The 22,933-nt window shown below is 26.8% G+C and overlaps 1 protein-coding gene across 4 annotated transcripts in view; it reads left to right on the top strand.

Moving 5' to 3' along the window:
• The window catches only part of sli (slit guidance ligand), a 359,497-nt gene that overhangs the window by 210,364 nt on the left and 126,200 nt on the right, over positions 1 to 22,933 (top strand). For all 4 annotated transcript variants that reach the window (XM_071182345.2, XM_071182347.1, XM_071182346.1 and 1 more), the window contains exons 5-7: positions 6,618 to 6,689; positions 11,840 to 11,911; positions 19,359 to 19,430. In XM_071182345.2, coding sequence (XP_071038446.1) covers positions 6,618 to 6,689; positions 11,840 to 11,911; positions 19,359 to 19,430 — 216 coding nt within the window. The remainder of the gene's footprint in view (positions 1 to 6,617; positions 6,690 to 11,839; positions 11,912 to 19,358; positions 19,431 to 22,933) is intronic.

Genomic DNA, 22,933 nt, shown 5'->3' with positions numbered 1-22,933 from the left:
TTAAGTTAAAACGTGGAAGAAACAGTGTTAATTCTGAGACAAAAAAATTATCATATAGTGTTTGGAATTTTAATAGAAAATCTATTTATAAAAGAATTCCGTGATTTATTAGAATAAACAAGCATTGATATTATATTTTTTTTCGCTAATAACTATCACTTAATATTTTAAATTTTTGTTACAATTTATGTGATCAAGCATTGAATTACTTATTTATTTTATTTGTGCTTTTGTACTTAAATCTGATACTTTTTTTTAAAATTATTTTAAATTTTTTCAATTGTTATTATTTGAGAAACTTCATAGTTTATCCAAAAAGGATGTTTTCTTTTATTTGAATTTAGAATGGTGATTTTAAATTCATAGAAACGCATTTTTATGTAATTGACATTCATTCAACGCTCCTATTTTTAAATTTTAAATATCGCTTTTTCATATTCAAAATATAAAAAAATTTTAAATTTCCTGTACATTGTATTTTTTTTTTAAATTTCTGAATGTCTAGTTTTGTTAATGATATTTTACTGTGCTATTAATGTTATTTTCTAACTTTTTTAATTATAACGGCCATTTTATAAAATACATACTTTCTACTTTTTATTTTTGTAATAATTATGATATTCTTCCAGAAAAAATGCAGAATTTTAAGCAATTTTACATCTCCAAATATTGCTGAATATTACTCCAAATATTACTTTAGCTTACAATATTGCGCAGCTAAATATTGTTAACTAATGTAAATACAAATTAAACCTGGCCACATCTCAGTAAATTATTTTCCTCGCAAATTAATAATTTTCTTAAATCGTCTAAAACTCTAGAAAACACAACCCACCCCTTTAAAAATTATTCTAACCCCAGAACATTCACCTCTATAATTCATGGCGAGCATAAATTCTTTTAAATCGCCAAAATTGTGCAGTTGCTTGTACTCCTTTCACTCTTTCAAAGTTTAGGAAGTATCTCATTTCCGGAAGCTGTAAAAAATCTTATTAAAGATCCTCTCTAAAAGGGAAGAGTCGTTATATTACATTTATCTTCGAATATCTTCCCAAACCTTTTTTTGATCTTCCTTATCATGTTTGAGTATGTTTATACTAATTTTGCGGGTCTGTAAAAGGAATTTATTTTTAAAAGTAGTGATAGTATATTTAATAGACGTTTTATTACTGCTCTTTTTTTAATATATGAAATTTGATATGTTGTTATTTGGTCATAAATTTCTCACGGGAAGCGTAGGCTGTATTATATACGCTTTGCGTTATAACTATGAAAAGTAATTTAAAAGAACTAAATTTAAACCTATATTTATAACTGAGTGATAGATAAGTGGTGAAATATATAGTATAGTACAAGCACGGAAAACATTATTTTAACTATTGACTTTTGTTTTTAATTAATATATATATATATATATATATATATATATATATATTAATAGAAAATAATAGTTTTGTTTTAATTGGTATTTTTTAACTATAAAACATAGTCTAATAGCTACTAAGAAAAATCTGCTAGATTATAGGAATTATTTTTGTACTGAAATATAATGTACATAAAAAGTAGTTAAATTTTTTTGCACTTATATTCAAAAATTTGTCAGTAATAGATTTTGCAAATTAAGGAAATTTAAATGTGGTATAACTGTTTCTCTTAGATCTAAATAACTTTAAATTTGAAACATTATTGTTTAGAGTTATTATTTTTAATTATTAAATTAGTGTTTGGAATATTTTGCCTTTATCACAGAAAAAGGCACCTTTGTTTTATGCTGTGTTTCATAACTATCAATTATTAAAATGTTTAATTCTGTAATAAAATGTTAATATTTTTCATTTATTTTGACTTAAATTTATACAAAATAATAAAAAAATATGAAAAAATATTTTTTTTTAAAATTCTACATCAAAGAGTTAATAAATACATGAAACTCACAAATAGAATAGAATAGAATATTATTCTTTAATCATTATTTCATAAGGCAATTAAATCATCAATAAACAGCTTTAACCCACTGATTTAAGATTAAGATTAAAAAAAATGAGTCAATATAATCTTCTAAGTTTTGCATTTATAAATTGCTTTTGTAATTTACATAAATGAACCAAATTTTAATAAACACCAGACAAACCTCAATTTAGCGCGAGAAAAAATGTGAGATCAAATGAAAAAAATGCGGTGTCCTCAAAAAAGGAAGGGGAAAAAAATAGCTTCTTAGTATTCTTCAAATTGCTAAATTAGTTCTAATAATGCAATCAATCCCTTATTAGATTACGCCTAAACATCAAAGTATGTAATTACTAGTTGACAGCATTATTGAAAAGACGAGTCAATGCTTAAAAAATTGCTTGAATTAGGAAATCTGGTCATTAATCCTAAAATAGGAAAGCTATTTCTTACTGCATAAATCTAGACTATGTAATAAGGTTGCAGGCCTCCTAATAGCAGCCCATTGTTAACGCATGCTTCGAGCTTTGACACCGACTAACACCATCAGCAAAACGGGTACCTGCCTGTAAAACCGTCTTTTGGTCTAGTCTACTGACTGGGGGGGGGGCAAATTGTTATGTAATTTGCATTATTTTATAGGAAAAAGTGGCAAATAAATATAGGATATTCTGGTTGTGCAGTATTAATTATTTTAGAGATTGGAATATATTTATTATGATTGCATTATTATTGGAATATATTTATTATTGGAATATATTATTTATATGTAATACGTTATATGCTTGTATTTAAGCGATTTATAAATTAAAAATTTGGTTTTTGAAATTTCAAACAATTTTCATTTTGTAAAATAATAGAACTTAAGATTATGTACTAGATTTTCAAATTTGATTTTAGTTTTTTGTCTTTAATATCACACTCTGAAAAAAAAAATTCTGGTAAAATTGCCGTAATGTATGGAAATGACATTACTGATAAAAACAAATAAATTAAACTGATAAAACGGACAATACTGATAAAAACAAATAAATTAACTGACAAAACGGACAATACTGATAAAAACAAATAAATTAAACTGATAAAACGGACAATACTGATAAAAAAAGATAAATTAAACTGATTAAACGTACAATACTGATTAAAAAAAATAAAAAAAATTCTGGTAAAATTGCCGTAATGTATGGAAATGACAATACTGATAAAAACAAATAAATTAAACTGATAAAACGGACAATACTGATAAAAACGAATGGTAAAATTGCCGTAATGTATGGAAATGACATTACTGATAAAAACAAATAAATTAAACTGATAAAATGGACAATACTAATAAAAACAAATAAAAAAATTTTGGTAAAATTGCTGTAATGTATGGAAATGACATTACTGATAAAAACAAATAAAATAAACTGATAAAACGTACAATACTGATAAAAACAAATAAAATAAAATTCTGGTAAAATTGCCGTAATGTATGGAAATGACATTACTGATAAAAACAACATAATTCTGGTTTTAAAAAAATTCTGGTAAAATTGCCGTAATGTATGGAAATGACATTACTGATAAAAACAAATATATTAAACTGATAAAACGGACAATACTGATAAAAACAAATAAATTAACTGACAAAACGGACAATACTGATAAAAACAAATAAATTAAACTGATAAAACGGACAATACTGATAAAAAAAGATAAATTAAACTGATTAAACGGACAATACTGATAAAAATAAATAAAAAAAAATTCTGGTAAAATTGCCGTAATGTATGGAAATGACAATACTGATAAAAACAAATAAATTAAACTGATAAAACGGACAATACTGATAAAAACGAATGGTAAAATTGCCGTAATGTATGGAAATGACATTACTGATAAAAACAACATAATTCTGGTTTTAAAAAAATTCTGGTAAAATTGCCGTAATGTATGGAAATGACATTACTGATAAAAACAAATAAATTAAACTGATAAAACGGACAATACTGATAAAAACAAATAAATTAACTGACAAAACGGACAATACTGATAAAAACAAATAAATTAAACTGATAAAACGGACAATACTGATAAAAAAAGATAAATTAAACTGATTAAACGGACAATACTGATAAAAATAAATTTAAAAAAATTCTGGTAAAATTGCCGTAATGTATGGAAATATCAATACTGATAAAAACAAATAAATTAAACTGATAAAACAGACAATACTGATAAAAACGAATGGTAAAATTGCCGTAATGTATGGAAATGACATTACTGATAAAAACAAATAAATTAAACTGATAAAATGGACAATACTAATAAAAACAAATAAAATAAAATTCTGGTAAAATTGCTGTAATGTATGGAAATGACATTACTGATAAAAACAAATAAAATAAACCGATAAAACGTACAATACTGATAAAAACAAATAAAATAAAATTCTGGTAAAATTGCCGTAATGTATGGAAATGACATTACTGATAAAAACAACATAATTCTGGTTTTAAAAAAATTCTGGTAAAATTGCCGTAATGTATGGAAATGACATTACTGATAAAAACAAATAAATTAAACTGATAAAACGGACAATACTGATAAAAACAAATAAATTAACTGACAAAACGGACAATACTGATAAAAACAAATAAATTAAACTGATAAAACGGACAATACTGATAAAAAAGGATAAATTAAACTGATTAAACGGACAATACTGATAAAAATAAATTAAAAAAAATTCTGGTAAAATTGCCGTAATGTATGGAAATATCAATACTGATAAAAACAAATAAATTAAACTGATAAAACAGACAATACTGATAAAAACGAATATTAAAATTGCCGTAATGTATGGAAATGACATTACTGATAAAAACAAATAAATTAAACTGATAAAATGGACAATACTAATAAAAACAAATAAAATAAAATTCTGGTAAAATTGCTGTAATGTATGGAAATGACATTACTGATAAAAACAACATAATTCTGGTTTTAAAAAAATTCTGGTAAAATTGCCGTAATGTATGGAAATGACATTACTGATAAAAACAACATAATTCTGGTTTAAAAAAAATTCTGGTAAAATTGCCGTAATATATGGAAATGACCATTACTGATAAAAACAGAATAATTCTGGTTTAAAAAAAATTCTGGTAAAATTGCCGTAATATATGGAAATGACATTACTGATAAGAACAACATATTTCTGGTTAATAAAACCAAAATATACGGTATTTAAACCATTCATTTTGGAATATTTCTGTTCATAATGTTACGGATTTGCCTGAAATTCGTACGAAATGTAAAATAACTGAAAAGTAAATTTAACCGAATAAATGTTTTTTATGCCTTGCTCTAAGGTATCATGACAATAATACTAAATTTTATTACACATTATAAAACTATATTTTATTATTAATTTTACCAAAGTACTCCGGTAAAAACTACCGAGATTTTTGGTGTTCCCACAGAGCCAGAAACATGGTAAATTTTACCATATTCTGGTAGTTTTAAACATACTTTTTTTTCTCAGTGCAGAATGTAAATTTGTTCTCATTTATTCTCATGGGTGTTTTTTTAATAATTTTTTAACCTGTGAAGTAATGTGTTAAATATTTTAATTTGTACATATTTACATACTGATTGAGCATGCAAAACTACAACAAATTTTACACTAAAAAACTAGCGTTAAGGAAGAAAAAAGTCCTAAAAAAGCATTAAAATTCGCAAATAAAAAAAAATTCGACTCGAGTTAAGTTTCAGATATTGTTTCGATATGGGAATTTTTTATTCATTTATTAACCGAAAAGATAAAAAATAAAAATGTTTTGAAATCAGGTTAAAATTTAAAAAGTTAATTTTTTAACAGTTTGATCATTTCTCAAACAAAAAATCATTTTTATTTAATTTTTAACAGTTTAACATTTTAATAAAAATTCTCAATTTTGAGTTTACTTATGACATTTAAGCATTTTTCAGCAGTAAAGAAAAGAAGTATTTTTGCCTGATTTTGAGTTTATTTTTCACAATTGACCATTAAAAAACTTTTACTCAATTTCGATCTTACTTTTTTACAATAAAGAATTTTTCAAGAGAAATATTTCATTTTCTTACCATAGCTAGGTCTTGAATTCTAAGAATATTTTTACATAAATTTAATTTTAAAATAATTCAGCCTTAAAAATTATTAGGTTAAGATCAGCCAATTACTTTTAAGCAATAATATTAACAACGTTTGAAAGCAGGTGACTTTAATGGGTTTTTATTTTATTTTCACATGTTATTTAAATAATATGTAATCAAAATCACCAGTGTCAATAATTTTATGTCATTCTATGTCATTTTATGTCATTATGGTGAGCTATGGATCTAGCCTCACCTAACTTTATTTAAAGCTTTAAGTTTATTTAACACCGTTGGCAACGTTCGGTTGACAACTGTAGTTGTAATTTGGTTTTCATTTTTTCAACTTTACTTTTCATTCAGATCAGATGGTTGTGTTCTTGTTTTAGTTAATAAATTTAGTTTATGTATGAATGATATTTATTTCTTTATGCATAACGTTCAATAGACCCTCGAAGACTCGGGGGCCTAAAGTCATATTGTCATAATATGTATACCTTTAAACTTTCTCTATATCATTAATCTTTTCTTTTCTTCTTTTTCTCTAGAGATTTAAGTAATAACAGACTGATAATGATTGGAAAGAAAACTCTAAGAGGAGCACCCCTTTTGAAAAATTTGTAAGTAAATAAAAAAAATTAAATACAACTTATTTAATTATTAAATTAGATATGTCAATGTTACTTCAACTACAGTGTTTCAAGCAAAATTAAATGACTACCTTGGTTTTTATTATAAGTTATATATAAATCTTCCGAAATTAAATTTAATTGAAGAAAAGGGAAGGAAAGACAAAATATCTGCATATAATTTTTAAGAGATATATTTAAATATAAATAGTCTACAATATCAAAATTTCCTCTCAAAAATCTGTTACAAAATTATAAGACCACCAGTTAAAATGAGCTTTTTTACAAAACTAAATAGATTATGATCCATCATTTTTCAGGATAACTTAAAATATTCAATTTTCCATCAAGTTTTCTGGCTAAGTTTTAGGAATTCTGTCCCATTCATCTGTGATACATCCAAAATCTCATTTGTGATTATTTGCATACTCTTGTCTTTCCGAGTAACCCACTAGTTTTCTCTATTTAATTTTATTTTATAATCGTTGTTGAGCAGTCAATCCAAATTTTTGAGTTTACGTCTACCAATGTTCAACTCTGTAGCCTTGTAATTTTGAATCTACTCCAGAAGACGAGGGAACTTCAGGGTCAAGTATTGGAAGAAATTTTTCCTTCATGGAGGACTTTTTGATAAAATTGACCCGTATTCGTGTTACATGGAGAGAAAAACTTCCCCACGGTTAGTCTGACGGCAAGGGGACTCTAACCCATGATTCGTCTTCCACTGAGGATAGTTTACGTCAGCACTGTGGTTGGTGCGAGGCAGGTGTGGAATTCGTAACGACCACCATTGCTGGGATTCGAACCCAGTTCACCTCATTGGGAGTCGAGCGCTTTATCACCTGAGCCATCACGACTCCAAGACTGTGGCGGTGCCAGGTATCCATCCTTTTTTCCTAAGATAAGGACTAGGGTCTAGCCAGCTTAGAACTTCGAATTTTTTTTCTTTCTGAAACTCATTTTTAGTTCATTGGGCCACATGGTATGGCCCATTGTTCTGCTTAAATTTCCAGTCTGACCCACCTAGATGTAGACCTAAAAGTATAAGGGATAGTAGGTAGTAGTAAGGGGGTAGTAATAAGTGAAGAATATTTGATAACATCTAGAGTCTATTTCTTCCAGAAATTTGCTGCAAGTCGAATATACCACGATACGCAAAAGCTCCCCACACCATCATTGAGCTATCACCTATCTGTTTACTGAAGAAATCATGAAGTTCAGCTTGCAAATCATGGAATTTGTAATTATTACCATCCGAGCTGTCCAAATTGAACTTCTTTTCGTCGAAAAAATAGTTTTCTAAACAGCAATATAGGTCATGACCTCCCTTGACCACTTCAGCTTCTCTTCTTTATGAGGTTTTAATGGTCTTGACTTTCTTTCAATTCTCGAATAACAACATTCAAGTTTAATATAAATTTCTTCTGTTTGGGAGATTGCTTTACTTGTCTGTTGAGTTATTTTGCAAGCAGACAAGTTCTGTTTCGTTGCAAGTATAAAAATGTATCTATTACTCCGAGCTGATAATTTACGCTTCCTACCAGATCTTTTAAACTTACCATAAGAATCTCTTTTGCTTAAAACATTATGAACAGCACATAATTTAGAACATTTAATTAACTTAAATATTTCTCATCCCGACTTTACAAATCCTTTAAAATCAAAATATTTCGAACTAACTCAGATAATTCTTTTTCGCGTGTTAAATAAATTAAACTCTATTGCGTTTTTGCAGTATAAAGTCAGGGTTTGCATACGATTTTCAAGGAAAAAATAAAAAGATTTTGAGACCTCAAACGATTTTAAACGAAATAGGTGGTCTTATACTTTCGTAACACCTAGATTTAAAAAATCGTTTACTATGGGAAAATAAATCAATTTATTTTCATTCTTTGATTTATTTCAGAAAATATAACTTTTTTCAGATGTTTCACTATTTTAAAATTATTTATTTTATCAGTGTACAATAAAAATAAGTTATATTTGAGGTAGTCTTTTAATTTTGTAACACGCCATAAATATTTTCCAATATATTTAGTTCATCATTGTTCTTTTTTAGTTATGTTCTTTTAATTAGAATTCTTAACTTATTACTCAAATTCAATCTCTGAATGACATTCGAAAGAATGAACAATTAACGAGAATTCTTCCAAATTGTGCACATTGATTATATTTCTTTGACTACAAATTAATATGTTACATATTACTGCAAAAGAAAAAGGATTCGAAATACATGAATGATGGTTCAATAACTCTTTTGTGCATCACATAAGATGACATTTAAATGTAAAAGATAGACTGTCGAAATGCAAGGTTTGTCATTTTCCTAAGTATAAAGGCTACTCGGGATGTTATATGAAATGATAGATGACAGTTACTACCTCCCATTTGTATTTATGGGCCTCCCATTGGTTTTTGTTGTTGTTTATATATTGTTTTCAATTTCCTTAATTGGGATTTTGCTTTTTATACATTCGTTTTGGTAAATTATATGATTGAAATAGAAGAGCAAGTTTTATTGATATTGTAAAAACAAATAACCTTCGATTTATTCTTAAATAAAAAATATAGTAAAGTACTGTAAACACTATTTTTGAATTTTCTTTTTTAGTAAGGTTATGCATTTTACTAAAGCATAGTTTTGTTATTTGAATACCATTTTAAAACACATATAAGTTTTCACGAGGAAAATTCTGACTGAAATTTTGAATCATTTTATGAATTAATAAAACTAATGAAAAAACTAAATTTATGAAAAAAATTAACTTATTGCAGAAAAATGCTTTAACTAAAATTCTGAGTAATTTTACTCGGAGAAAAAAAGTCAAGTCAAAATTATAAGAGTATGCTAAGACTTACTGTGTTTGTTGCGCTCATGAAACACCAAAAAGCTCGGTTGTTTTAACCAAAACGGTAATTATTTTGGTAAAATTAATAATTAACTGAATTAAATAGTATTAATTTATTAAATTTCAGTTAATTTATTAAATTTCAATTAATTTAATAAATTTGAATTAATTTATAAAATTAATTTATTAAATTAATTTATTAAATTTGAATTAATTTATAAAATTAATTTATTAAATTAATTTATTAAATTTGAATTAGTTAATTTATTAAATTTAAATTAATTTATTTAATAAATTTGAATTAAGCAATTTATTAAATTTGAATTAATTTATTAAATTTGAATTAATTAATTTATTAAATTAATATATTAAATATGAATCCATCATGATACCTTAGAGCAGTGCTTAAAAGCGATTTATTTAGTAAAATTGTGGTAGGTAGTAAGACTATAATTTTTAAAACCAGAGTTTTCGGCTAACTGTTACTATATGAATGGAAGAATTACCAAACGAATGGTTTAATACAGTGTATTTTGGTTCTATTGACTAGAGTTATAGTTTTTTTCTTTTATTATAAATATAATTATCATACTGATTGATAATTTTATAAAAGACAATTTCGGTGAGGAAAAAGGATTTAAAAAAAAAACATATAAATTTTTGCTCTAGAATATAATTCTTTTTATCAATTTTAGTAATATCAAGACATCTATTTAAATAAAGTAATGTAATCAAATAAAGTAATGTAATCAAATAAAGTAATATAATCAAATTAAGTAATGTAATCAAAGTAATGTAATCAAATAATACTTTGCCGCGAAACGAGCTTGAGACAAAAATTATCTTGACAGTTTTGTAAAAGAAATTAATGTATAATCGAAAATTAAATGGAATTAGATTTTCTAATGATTGTAAAATTTTATTAATTAATAATAATTTCACTAAAAAAGGAAAAGAAATGAGAATTCTAATTTTAAATCCACTTTTTCTTTAAATATTGAAGAACTTATACTCGTTGTTAAGGAAATAGCATTTTGATTATAAATAATTTTCATAAACTTCTAGAGTTTTACTCGAATAAAAATTATTTTAATAACAAAAACGTCTCGCAACTATTATATTATTTTACTTTTCAATTTTAATGTCTAAATATTTTAATGAAATAGATTTTTCTCAAATATATACATAATTTTAAATAAACAGAGAGGATTCAAAAAATAAAATTTTTATTAAAGAAAATAAGTTTCTTGTCATAATCTGGTAATTCTAAAACGTTTACTATAATAAAATAATATAAATTAATAGAACTTCATCTAAACAAAACACTGTTTCACATAAAACAACTATCAGCTAAATTACAATTTTTCATACTGTTATCAACAATGAACTTGTTGTAGCATATCTTATTAGTTATTAAAATGAACAAAATTCTCTTTTTTTTTTCTCCAGAAAAATGCTTTCAAAGATTCGATATACAAAAGAAGCAATCTTATATAATTATACATATTTAAATTTTCTGACATTATTTAAAAATCGTAATTTGATACTATAATTGAATGTAAATATTTTATTTTTTCTAGTTGAAAATGTGATAGAGCGTAACCCACATTCTTTCAAAGAACCGAAATTTAATTAATTTATTATTTATTCTAACAAAATCCGATCATGTTTTTGAATGTAAATAATGGAACAAATAAAATTAAATTACACTGATTAAAATAAAAATAGTATCTTCTTTCAATTTAGTAATGCATAACAATTTAAATCCTCAGTTATCTAGAATCGACTTAAAATCATTCTTCCGTTTAGACAGAGTTTATATTTTTAAAACTCCCCCTTATACTATTTTCTCCGAAAGTGAATAATTTAACAATTTTACTGCTCGAAAAAAAATTATATTTTTCGAAGTAGAAATAAATGTTTCTTAACAAATTATTTCAAAACGTAGAACAGAGTTGAAAGCGTATAATGTAATTTAATCTCATTATTTATTCAATTTTCCTCCCGGAAGCAGAAAATAAATCTAAATTAAATAAAATGCCTCCGTAACGTTATTCATGATTTTTCATAGAATCTATTACAACTATTTATGTCTAATAATCAAATAAAAGAAGTATCGTTGCGTTCGTATTTGTTTTAAATTTTATAAAGTTTAAGTACCAATAAAAATCTCATTCGAATAAAAATATAACGCATGCAAGTAAATAAATGTTTAAATGCGTATATCCCATTTTTTTAAAATATTTAAATTTGATTTATTTTTCTGTAATGAGCTTTAAATTTATTTTCTAGACAAATGGATAACAATGAAATTACGTGCGTGGATGATGTCTCAATAAGAATGCTGAAAGATATGGAAATTTTGTAAGTATTTTTAGAATATTTCTAGAATTCATAATTGCGTTTCTTAGATTTTTCTTTGAGCTTAGAATTAAAAAGTAGTTTTACGTTTGAATAGATTTTATTTTAATTTTCACCAGAATTTAAATGAGATGTGATTTGGACAAATTTGTTTTGATCTACGAAAACCGAAACATTATATAGTACAGATAATATAAATTATTTTTCTCCTTTTGTTTGCTCTGCTTAAAATACAGAATATTAAATTTATTTTAAATGCTAAAGAATCTGTAATTTTTTTAATGATATAAGGGCACTAAACAACACAGAATCTGTATTTTTAAAACAGTGTGACACTTGGGTGGCTTAAAAAAATTGGAATATCTTAATTTTTTTGGTGATGGTGAGGAAAAGTTGACATCATTACCCATTGATATAAAATCTTATATCTCTGAATTCGTATCTTTTGCTGCCTCAAAAAATTTCTTAAGTTGACTAAAAATGCTTGAAATTCCAAAACTTAATTAAAAAATGCATTGAGAAAGAAGATAAAATTTTGAATAAGAAACACCCTGTTATCATCCATAAAACTATAACTAGGGAAAATATAACCCAAAAAATAATGGTATATAGAAAAGTAATGGAAAACTCTGTTACAAACTTATACATGCTATTCCACTAACTCTTAAAAGATTCTTTCATTTGCATGTTTGTTCTGTTTTGAGTGAATAAGCTCAAAACACCCTGTTATCATCCATAAAGCTATAAATAAGGAAAATATAACCCAAAGAATAGTGGTATATAGAAAAGTAATGGAAAATTCTGTTACAAACTTATACGTGCTATTCCACTAACTCTTAAAAGATTCTTTCATTTGCATGTTTGTTGGGTTTTGAGTTTTGTCGTGTGAAAGCAAAGAAGGTTTTTACCTAAATATTTATTTTTCATTTAATTTTGCAACAAATTCATATCTTGTTATTTGTTTCCAGGCAAGATTTCCCGGCAAAAATTTGTAAACCTCTTTATCGTAGTTCGGCGGGGAAAAAAATTTTGAAACTTTGTTTTGACGCTTTTCTTGACACGCAACTAACATGAAAAATAATTCCTAAAAAATTGCTCAGTATGCATGGTACTAATTTATAAACAATCAAGAAAGAATAATTATCTTATTTATTTGATGTGTTATTGCTTCAAAAGTTTAACGCATAATTTTCATTTACACTACATTAAAAAAATCATTATAGTTTTAAGAATTTTCTGATTTTTCAATATTTCCTATCTAATAAATGCAGAAAAATCAAAAGGAAGCATATTTTTTTTCCATATAAATCTACTTTCTTTGATCTTTCCAAAATCCGTAACTTGTAGATACCATACCATACAATAACTTAAAAGCACGTGGGTAGCTATTACAGAACCAAACATTCATGAGAACGTGCTTAGAAAGAAAGCTCTGCTTTTTCACTCCCATCTAACTGTAACTGTGGTTGCTTTCCTTTAGTACGATCACGTACTTTTTCCAAAAGATTCTTATGAATTATTTATCGATATTCGGTTGCATCGGTACTCAGTGTGGGTTGCGTGTGCTTGCCCCATTCCGGTAAGCGGCCTTCCTTTAATTTTGCAGATTACGCTATTTTTAACGCTTTGTAACTTCCAACGAACGTTTTGGCCGGCTTCGTTCACTTTCGCTCCATTAATCCAGATTTATGCTTTCGGATTGTACTACGTTTTGTCCATGATTTATTTCCTTTTAAGCGTGAATCTGACCTTAATGTTTATTTATTACTAATGAATTTAGCTAAGTATTTATAGGTTCTAATAAAAGTATTAATGTTCTAGAGGTAAATGCTAGAAAAATATCTGGTTTTGATTTAGAAGGCGGTGACGGTTCTCTTTTGATTTTTGTGAATGTTTTTCCTGAGATTTTAAGATAAAATGATTATGCATATGAATGTGTATAAAGTGTTTCAAAATTTTCTCAAAAAGTAACTCTGATAAAAAAAACATAAACCATTAATTAAAAATTTCAAACTTTTATTGTCTTTTTAAGTATAAAGTTTACAAAAACGCAATGTGGGTTGCTATGTCACATATGTATTCTTTTGTCGAATTTTTTTTCCTGTCGTTTTGTATACAGGGAACTGAATTTTGTTCATCAAAATATAATTATATCTTTGAAAGTGTACTTTTGGTATATACTAAAATGCCTCATATTTTCAACTTTTTTGGAACAAAATGTAAAACCCGCCAAAAGTGACCAAGTAAACATTACAGATATATCTACATATATATTTCTTTAAATCAAATAATATCTTCTTTGAGAAGTATGCCCTTTAGATTACAAAATTTGAATGAATAAGCACCACTGAAATTTCGAAATCTTAAGGCCATATTTTTTGTTAGATTAGGACGGTGAACGGTCATATAATTGAGTTAGGAAATACACCTTGCGTTAAAAACTTCCTCCTAATCCTCAAAATTTAAGTCAGAATATCCTTAAAGGGACAGATATACCTCCCGTGGAAGTCGAAATGGAGCGCTAATTTAGTACAGATGGCAAATTTGGTAGCCACACTTGGCTAGTGAAGTGATTCAAGACCCACCACGTGAAGGTGGCTGCACCTAAGGGTTCTCCATTATCTTTGCCGTACCGACTTACCATAACTATAACCGGCTTTAGCAATTTTCTGTCAATTTTCAGGAATTTGGATTTTGATTTTAATTTTAGCAGAGTTTGTCTAGAAAGTAAATCCAGTCTTATGATACCATCTCTAACGTCACAATCGCATAATCGAAAGTCATCTTCTGTAATCAAATTCATGTCTTACTTTGGCCCCGCGGCATGGAATTGCGTTGAATTGCTATTCTGGTTCTCGCACTATTGTCGTAAAACTAAAGTTTGTCGTTTGTCAATGAGTTAATCATTTAACACATTCTTACATTAATGCTTAAGAATGGTGGTACAGCAACAAAAACTTATGTGATTTCTCATTGGATTCGGTAGTCCTTCGCTTCAAAGTTTACATGAGGACTGTCATTACATGAAATATAATGATAAATATATCAAAATCTCGATTGTTAAAGTGCAATTCGGTGTATCTTGACGGACAGCATGAAGAAAATCGATTATCATGGCGAGTAGAGTATCGCCTGTGTGGACGAAGTACTTATTTGTTTTAATGGAGTTACTTATTTCCTTGCTAAATGTCCGTGACGAGACCATAAGCATTGGGTATACAGAGCTTCAAGCGGACGAAAATACATCGACTCACCGTTCTTAACTGATTCTCGCTTGCTCAAATAGGTTTAGAACTATTTGCTTCTGAAAAGATTCCAGCAGCATCGTTTTTAAATGTAACTTGCTTCAGTCGTGATGATCTTGTAAACTCAGTAAAAACTTTGTGAGCTTGCTGCTGATGCCATTAGTTTCGGTGAAAGGCCTCCAGGAGCGCTAAAAACTGCACATAACTAATATGCTGATCAGTGCGAACAGAATTCTAAGACTGTGTATAGAATTTAGTAGGAATCCGAAAAAAATTCTTAGAGAATGTGATACCCATTACAGTTTTTATGAGAGCACCGTTTTCCATAGCTAATCTGATCAAGTGTTCGAAATTCTCTTGTATCCATAAATTTATTAATGGATTATCAGACAGTAGTCTATTCTTACATTCAGATGAATGCTTATGTAGTTTTCCCAGAATAGATTGTATTTTACTCGCCATAATGGCTGATATTCGTTTTATTGTTCATCAAGTTTCTCTAATACTCGATAATACTCGTTTAATGCTCGATAAGGCAAGTTTAACACTAAGCATACCATAACAGGTCAAAGGTCCGGTTATTATATGTTGTATTGTAAAGTGTTGGTATGTTTAGTGTTGAGAATCTTCTGCATTACATTTGATGAAGTGACATTCCTCAGCTGAACTTTAAAGCGAAAATTACGCTGCATGATTCACATGTAAATCATTCAAGTGTCTATTACCTATATACCTATTATCCAATAAATCAAATTAAAGAATGTTTTAATAAGTGGAAAACATTGAGAAACTTTCACCTCTCAGTAATACTGCACTAAAATGGTCTTTCACCACATTTTGGTGTAACTACGAATTCTAAATTTGGTGGAGTTAACAGTTTGTGCAACACGGATTAGAGCGGGCAATAAATTTGGTTCCAGAAGCAGTCTCTCGTGTATACTGATGTGATTTTAGAAGTAGCATCATTAAAAGGCTGACTTAATTTTCTTGGCAAGTCGTACCGCAGTTTTTATCAAAATTCTACTTTGTGACCATTTTGCAAAAAATTGAAAATTACAATTAGCAGTCAAATCCGAGGATTCAGTAACCAAGCATATCCTCTTTGGCGTTAGTTCGCTGCGTAGAATTAACACTAGAAAGACGGATGGGAACCAATTTAATCTTTTTCGTTGCCCTGAAATTCGAAAAGTAACTTATTGAAATTGTGGAGTATTTTTGACTTTTCATAATTTGATCGAATTTAAGTGTCTATTTAATCATTCACGTGTTAGCCTTATAGATAAGTACACATAGAACCTGGAATGATGAAAGGGGCCAGAGTGGCTCCTTTAGCATTTTGTTAAGTACCCCATTACTACAGGTAATTTTGGGTTTAAGGTACCCTTTGGATGTATATAAGGCACCCCAGTTTCGTAAAAAACCATATCTATAATTACTATTTATAGAGAAATGGAAACTCAATTATGTAAGAAACAATGTATAAGTTAAATTGAAAAAACCTGGTTTCGTTTAATCAAATATTTCACTTAACCAAATCGAATAAAATACCATAGAAGTTCGAAGATCAATTCTACGTTTTTATGAAATTAATGATGATTATATTTTAAGATTTTAGATGTCTAATTGATCTACACTCAAACAATCTGGGAAAGACAGAACTGGTTCCTTCAGTCTTTATTGGTATACAGAAATGTTTAGTCTTTCTAGTGTTAATAAAAGGAGTCTTAGGTGTAGTCCTCTTGCATCGCTGTCAAATTAGGCCGAAAGCGGCATCTGTACCAAATTTTTGCTTCATTTTAACTTCCGCTGGAAGTATTTTAATCCACTTAAGGATATTTCACTTAAATTTTACGGATTAAAAGTAAGATGTAATTAATGTAAGGAGCATTTCTTAACTAAATTATAAGACAGTTTCAATCTAACTAAAATTTGAAAATTTTGGTGTTTTAATAAACCTTTCAAAATTTTGATGCCATACATATCATTTGATTTGAAAAATTTTTTTTCTCTCTAATATCCACATTGATTGGGCACTTTTGCCGGGTATTAACATTTTGTTCCGAAAAAAAAAATTAGAAAAACGAGGCTCCCTAGTATAAACCTTAGACTTCGAAACTGATAAATAAATAAAAAAATGTTAAAATAAACATTTTCATGCTTGAGTGTTTTGAATACAACACTATTTATTATTGTCCTTTATAAAAATTGACGTTATTTTCTATTGTCATTTATGAAAAGCAAACACTTATTTGTAATTTAGCTCAAAAATTGTTATTACTATTATTTATAATAATAAATAACTCTACATTAACTCTACCGACAAATATCCATTTACAGTTGTGTAAGGGGAAAAATACGAAACAAATAAAATAAGTTAATATTAAAATTTTATGTATAAAAAATAACTGACGAAACAAATCACGACGTCTCATAACACGTTGTCTATTATATGAATAGATATACCCTGAAGATAATAATAAGTTTTTCTATAACATGCGAAAAGTTAAAAATTATTTATAATGCTACACTAATCAAAAGCTAACCAAATAAATGTAAAATAAATTCCAAAACTTGCTCATTTTTAAAATTTTAGTTTTGCTTTTGAAAAATTATTATTTTAACAAATCAAACTTATTTAAAAATCGAGATATCAAAGTAGTGCAACTATTAATATAGTATGCATATTTTAAATTACGCAAGACAAAAAAAATATGATATTGTAATTTCTAATTTAGTCTTGGGCAAACATAAACCTCAAAGCAAAAACATAAACCTCATTGAACAAATTTCAAAACATTACATTGATAAAAAATAAATTTTAAAAAATCATAATAATTACAAAATTTTCATCACAATAAAGAAAGACTTTATTTTCTACCATACTAAGTGTTGAAAAAATAAATTAAGAAATTATTTTATTTATTAGTAATAATTATAATTAATATTTTTCATAATTCAAAATAAATAAAATGAAGAATTTGTTGTTTTTAACTGAGTTTTGCACGCTTTGCATGATTTGCTTCGTTTAAATCCGAAATTATGTCTAATAATTTTTTTTAAATATTAAAAATATTCATGTTTGTAAATTTTTTAGATAAAAACATATGCTTCAAAAATACAAAATTAGAATATAAATAAATTTCGAAAAAAATTTTGCTGTCGCTTTATACAATATCACAAGCCAAATTTTGGATATTTTGAGAAGCATTTTTCCAAGCCAAGATATAACTATTTCAACTTTCTTTTTGGTCTTTCTAATACTTTTAATCAGCGATTTAATCAATGAACTTTATTCAACAAAAAATAAAATCATTCTGAAACATTTTATTAAACTAAAATAAAAAAATTCAATCAAATTTTGCATGATTTGTTTTTGAACCACCGATGGAGGATGGAATATAATTCCATTTTAAGATCTAAGAAAATAAGGGTTTATGAGAGTTACTTATGGATGTAAATATGAATTTTACTATTCTTAATCTCATAAATATGTCAGTACCGATAGAGCTATACATAATTTGCCATAGCTTATGATTACTGGGGAGCATGTTTACATTTTCGCTTTCATTCAAAATCTGGTTCAGCTATTTTTGAACCAATTGTGTTACGTTCAAAGTGCTTGAAGAAATAAAAAAAATGCCACATTACCAAATCATTTAAAATAGAATTTTAGCAAAAAACGACGATTTAGATTTATTTAATTGATTCTGCGTATAAAACAGATACTAATTAAAAATTTACAAAAATAATTATTTAGAAAAGTATTCCAAGAACTTGTTAAGTACTTCTCTGAAAGCAATAACAAATAATAGTTCTATATTCCTATTGAAAACGTGAAGTATATCAGGATATTTCTCTTTGTACCATTTTCTACAGAGCCTTTCTATCAAAGGTACATAATTAAGAATTCCTTTTCTTGTTTTTATTTATTTTTTAATCATTTGTCGATTGCCGATATAACTAACTCTTCATATACCAACTGTAAATATCGTAGGATTCAAATTCGATTGTTGGATTCAAATATGTTAGATTCAAATATTTTAGTATTCATCGTTAGAGAATTTTAGTTGTAGTGCAAGATCAATATGATTATGCCTTACTATTTATATGAAATAAACATACTTTAAATTGCTTCATGTACCTAACATGTATGAAAGATTTATTGTATTAGCTTGATGTTATGAAATATATTTTTTCTCTTGCAGAACGTTAAACAAGAATAACATAACAACTCTTGGAAAAGATTTATTTGAAGGAATGAAAAAATTGCGAGTGTTGTAAGTATTGTTTTTTTTTAATCTTCTAAATTGCTTGTCTGTTACTAATTTGCAATTTAATACATCTTCTAAATTGCTTGTCTGTTAATAATTTGAAATTTAATACACCTTCTAAATTGCTTGTCTGTTATTAATTTTTGCAATTTAATACTATGTTATTTTCCCATTAATATCTTTCTCGTATCAAAACTTTGAGCTTGAAAAATATTTTTTTTAAGAATAATATTATAATTTTGGTAATGAACAACGAATGGAACTTAAGAAATAGAACTTGGTGAGAAAAATCAAAATCTAAATTAAATTATGAAATAAGTAACACTAAAATAACATGATTATAAAATGACATGTAAAATTGTAAACCGTAGAAAGTGATCACCATTTTTAATCTCACTAGTTTTTTTTATCTAATGATTCAATTATCATACGATGACAATTATTAATAAAGGTGACGCCAATTACAATAGCATTTTTATCATCAAAATAGATCATTTGTTTAATGCCAATTTTATTATTGATTATAAAGGGAGAATAATTTGAGATCATCAAAAAAATTTTATTGTAATTATTGGGTGAAATTAAATTTGACAAGAAGAAAAATTTTCCATTCAGCGCAAACGTTGTTTTGCGTATCCAATGTTTTTCCTCACAGTGATTTCTAAAAATAAATTATCAAAATTTTTACTGAATATAAAATTAAGCATTATAAATAAGCAGCAATCCAGATTTTGAATTAAAATAGAGCTAAACAATTTTTTTTAATTATTTACATCGTAAATGTAGAGCACTATAGCGAATTTACAAGAAAATTAAAATGAGAGTAAAATGAATAGATTGTATTTTATATATATGATTCTACGCTTTTGTGTATTTTAATTAGATTACAGTAGATTAGATTAGATTTACGGTATAAAATTTTACTGTAAAAATGGATTTTACGGATGCTACTCTCAGGGTGCCAGTATGTTTTACGGTAATTGTATTCGTAATTTTTGACAGTGTACACCGAAGCGAATTAAATTTGTTTAAAATATTTTACACTATTATTTTTGAGTTAGATTCTAGTTACTCTTGTTTGATAAAGAAATAAGAAAAATTAAGAAAACTCAGATGCTTATACAAATTTATGGGCATCGGAAAAAAAATTATCCAATTTCGATGTAACTCAGTTTGACTACCAACACTGTAAAAAATTCCGGATCAAATTACGATATAAAATGCTGGCTGCGCCATCCATGAAATAAATTTTTACTGTAAAATATTAAATCGTAATTTTTACAGCAATATTTATTTAATTGGAATGATTCAGTAATTTTAAGGGGATATTGCTGTAAAAATTGCGCTACATCAGATAGTTTATTCTATAACATGTTCCGGGGAAAGTGGATTTTATCGTGAAAAATCCTGTGTACTGTTATTATTTTTATTTATTATTCGTTATTTGACTAATTGAAGTCTTGCATGTGGTCATTATTTTTATTTATTATTCGTTATTTGACTAATTGAAGTCTTGCATGTGGTCATTATTTTTATTTATTATTCGTTATTTGACTAATTGAAGTCTTGCATGTGGTCATTATTTTTATTTATTATTCGTTATTTGACTAATTGAAGTCTTGCATGTGGTCATTATTTTTATTTATTATTCGTTATTTGACTAATTGAAGTCTTGCATGTGGTCATTATTTTTATTTATTATTCGTTATTTGACTAATTGAAGTCTTGCATGAAACAACCCTGTCAAAATTCTTTCAAAATTCCGTAAGCTTTTACAATGACATCATGCTGTCCTTCCGCATCGTATTTCAAATGGAAAAATTTAGGGGAAGAAATTTGTAAAACAAAAAAAAGAATATATATTACTTTTGGGTTAAGTATCCATAGCGAATTGAATTAGTTCGAATCTTCTTACGCTATCTTTTTCAAGTTAATGCGTGCATTTTTCTTCGGCTATTATTCATTATAGAGTAATTTATCTGGCTAAAATCTCATGTTATGTGGAAACATATTGAGACTTTCTGTCAACCCAGCACCACCATCCGGTCTTTTAACACACTTCTTCAATTCCAACTAAATGCTCTCTCAATCAAAGTGAAGCATCTACACAGTGTGGTCTTATCATCTCTACAAATGGACGCGTGTAACCATTTTTTTTTTTAAAGAACTAAATGGATTTTACTGTCGGTGTCCGGTCACGTGATCGAGAGAGTATAACGGTACAGTATTTTTCTTTTACGAAAACCAATTGTGGCGCTTTTTTCAATGCTTTTGTTTTTATCTTGTTATATTTCTACAACGGTTCAGGGTTATCGCGGGTTAACAGTTGGTTTTTGTTTTATCGTCCCTATAGTAAATCACCGCCGATCTTTTTCCTGCTGGGCAATGTTGTGAGAGGCCTGCTTACTCTTGTAGAAGGTTTGATTTACTTTTATGGCCAAAGATTAAGGGGATTTTATTTCTTGAACTTTTAATCTTTTTAAACATTGTTTATTTTTGAAATTTTGGACGGGCGTAATAGGGTTTAATAGATATAAAACAAATACTGGTGTGGGTTTAATCAATTTGAACTATCGTTTGTCTCTCTTTGGATAGCTATATATTTGTAAGAAAAATGCTTTCAAATATTTCTGGAACTTCTTTGAAGTATATTTTGGAACAAAATTGTTCTGATTTTTATTGAGATTAACCTTTAATTCAGTATTAAGTAAACGAAAAATCAAGTAAAAATTGCATATAAATGCAGAACATTTGAAAATTGATAAATAAATTATCAAAGCAACATAAGAAAAATGCTTATTATATTTAACTGGTGTAAAAGAAATGATCCAAGATTGAAGATTTGAATAATTCTAGAACTTCTTTAAAGTATTTCTTATGAATAAATTCTGATTTTTTTTTAAGATTCACCTTAAATTCAATATTGACTAAACGAAAAATGAAGTAAAAACTCCATAAAAATGCGGAACATTTGAAACAATATTATTACATTATCTGAGCACCATCAGAAAAATGCTTACTATGGAAGAGAAATGATTCGAAAGAAAAGAAAATTCAAATATTTCTAAAACTTCTTTCAAGTATTTCTTTTAAATAAATTGCTCTGATTTTTATTGTGATTCGCCTTAAATTTAATACAAAAAAATGAAGCAAAATTTCAATAAAGATGCAGAATACTTGAAACCTTGGGAATAAACTATATTAAAATGCTATAAAAATTCTTAGTGTTCTTAACTGATGGAAAAGCTTAATCATGTATTTAGTACCTTTGTTATTAACACTAGAAGGACTGAAACTTAGTATATACCTATATAGCCCAAAAGTAGTCAAAATGACTGCTTTGTGAAAGAATAATGTGTAAAGAAATTTGTTTAATTTATTTTTAATATTTTTTATATTATTTTCAGTTATATAACAAGTTATAAGTAAATATTAACAATAAAAAAATTACTTAACTTGGAAAAAAAATAATTTATGCATTATTATTTGTACATTTTTTGCAAATGAAA

This window comes from Parasteatoda tepidariorum, chromosome 4 (genome assembly GCF_982258835.1).
Source record: "Parasteatoda tepidariorum strain Cologne lab strain chromosome 4, Ptep-v5.0, whole genome shotgun sequence".
Classification (NCBI taxonomy): Eukaryota; Metazoa; Arthropoda; class Arachnida; order Araneae; family Theridiidae; genus Parasteatoda; species Parasteatoda tepidariorum.
The sequence above is the reverse complement of the archived record's forward strand: the minus strand, read 5'-3'. Positions and strand labels throughout refer to the sequence as shown.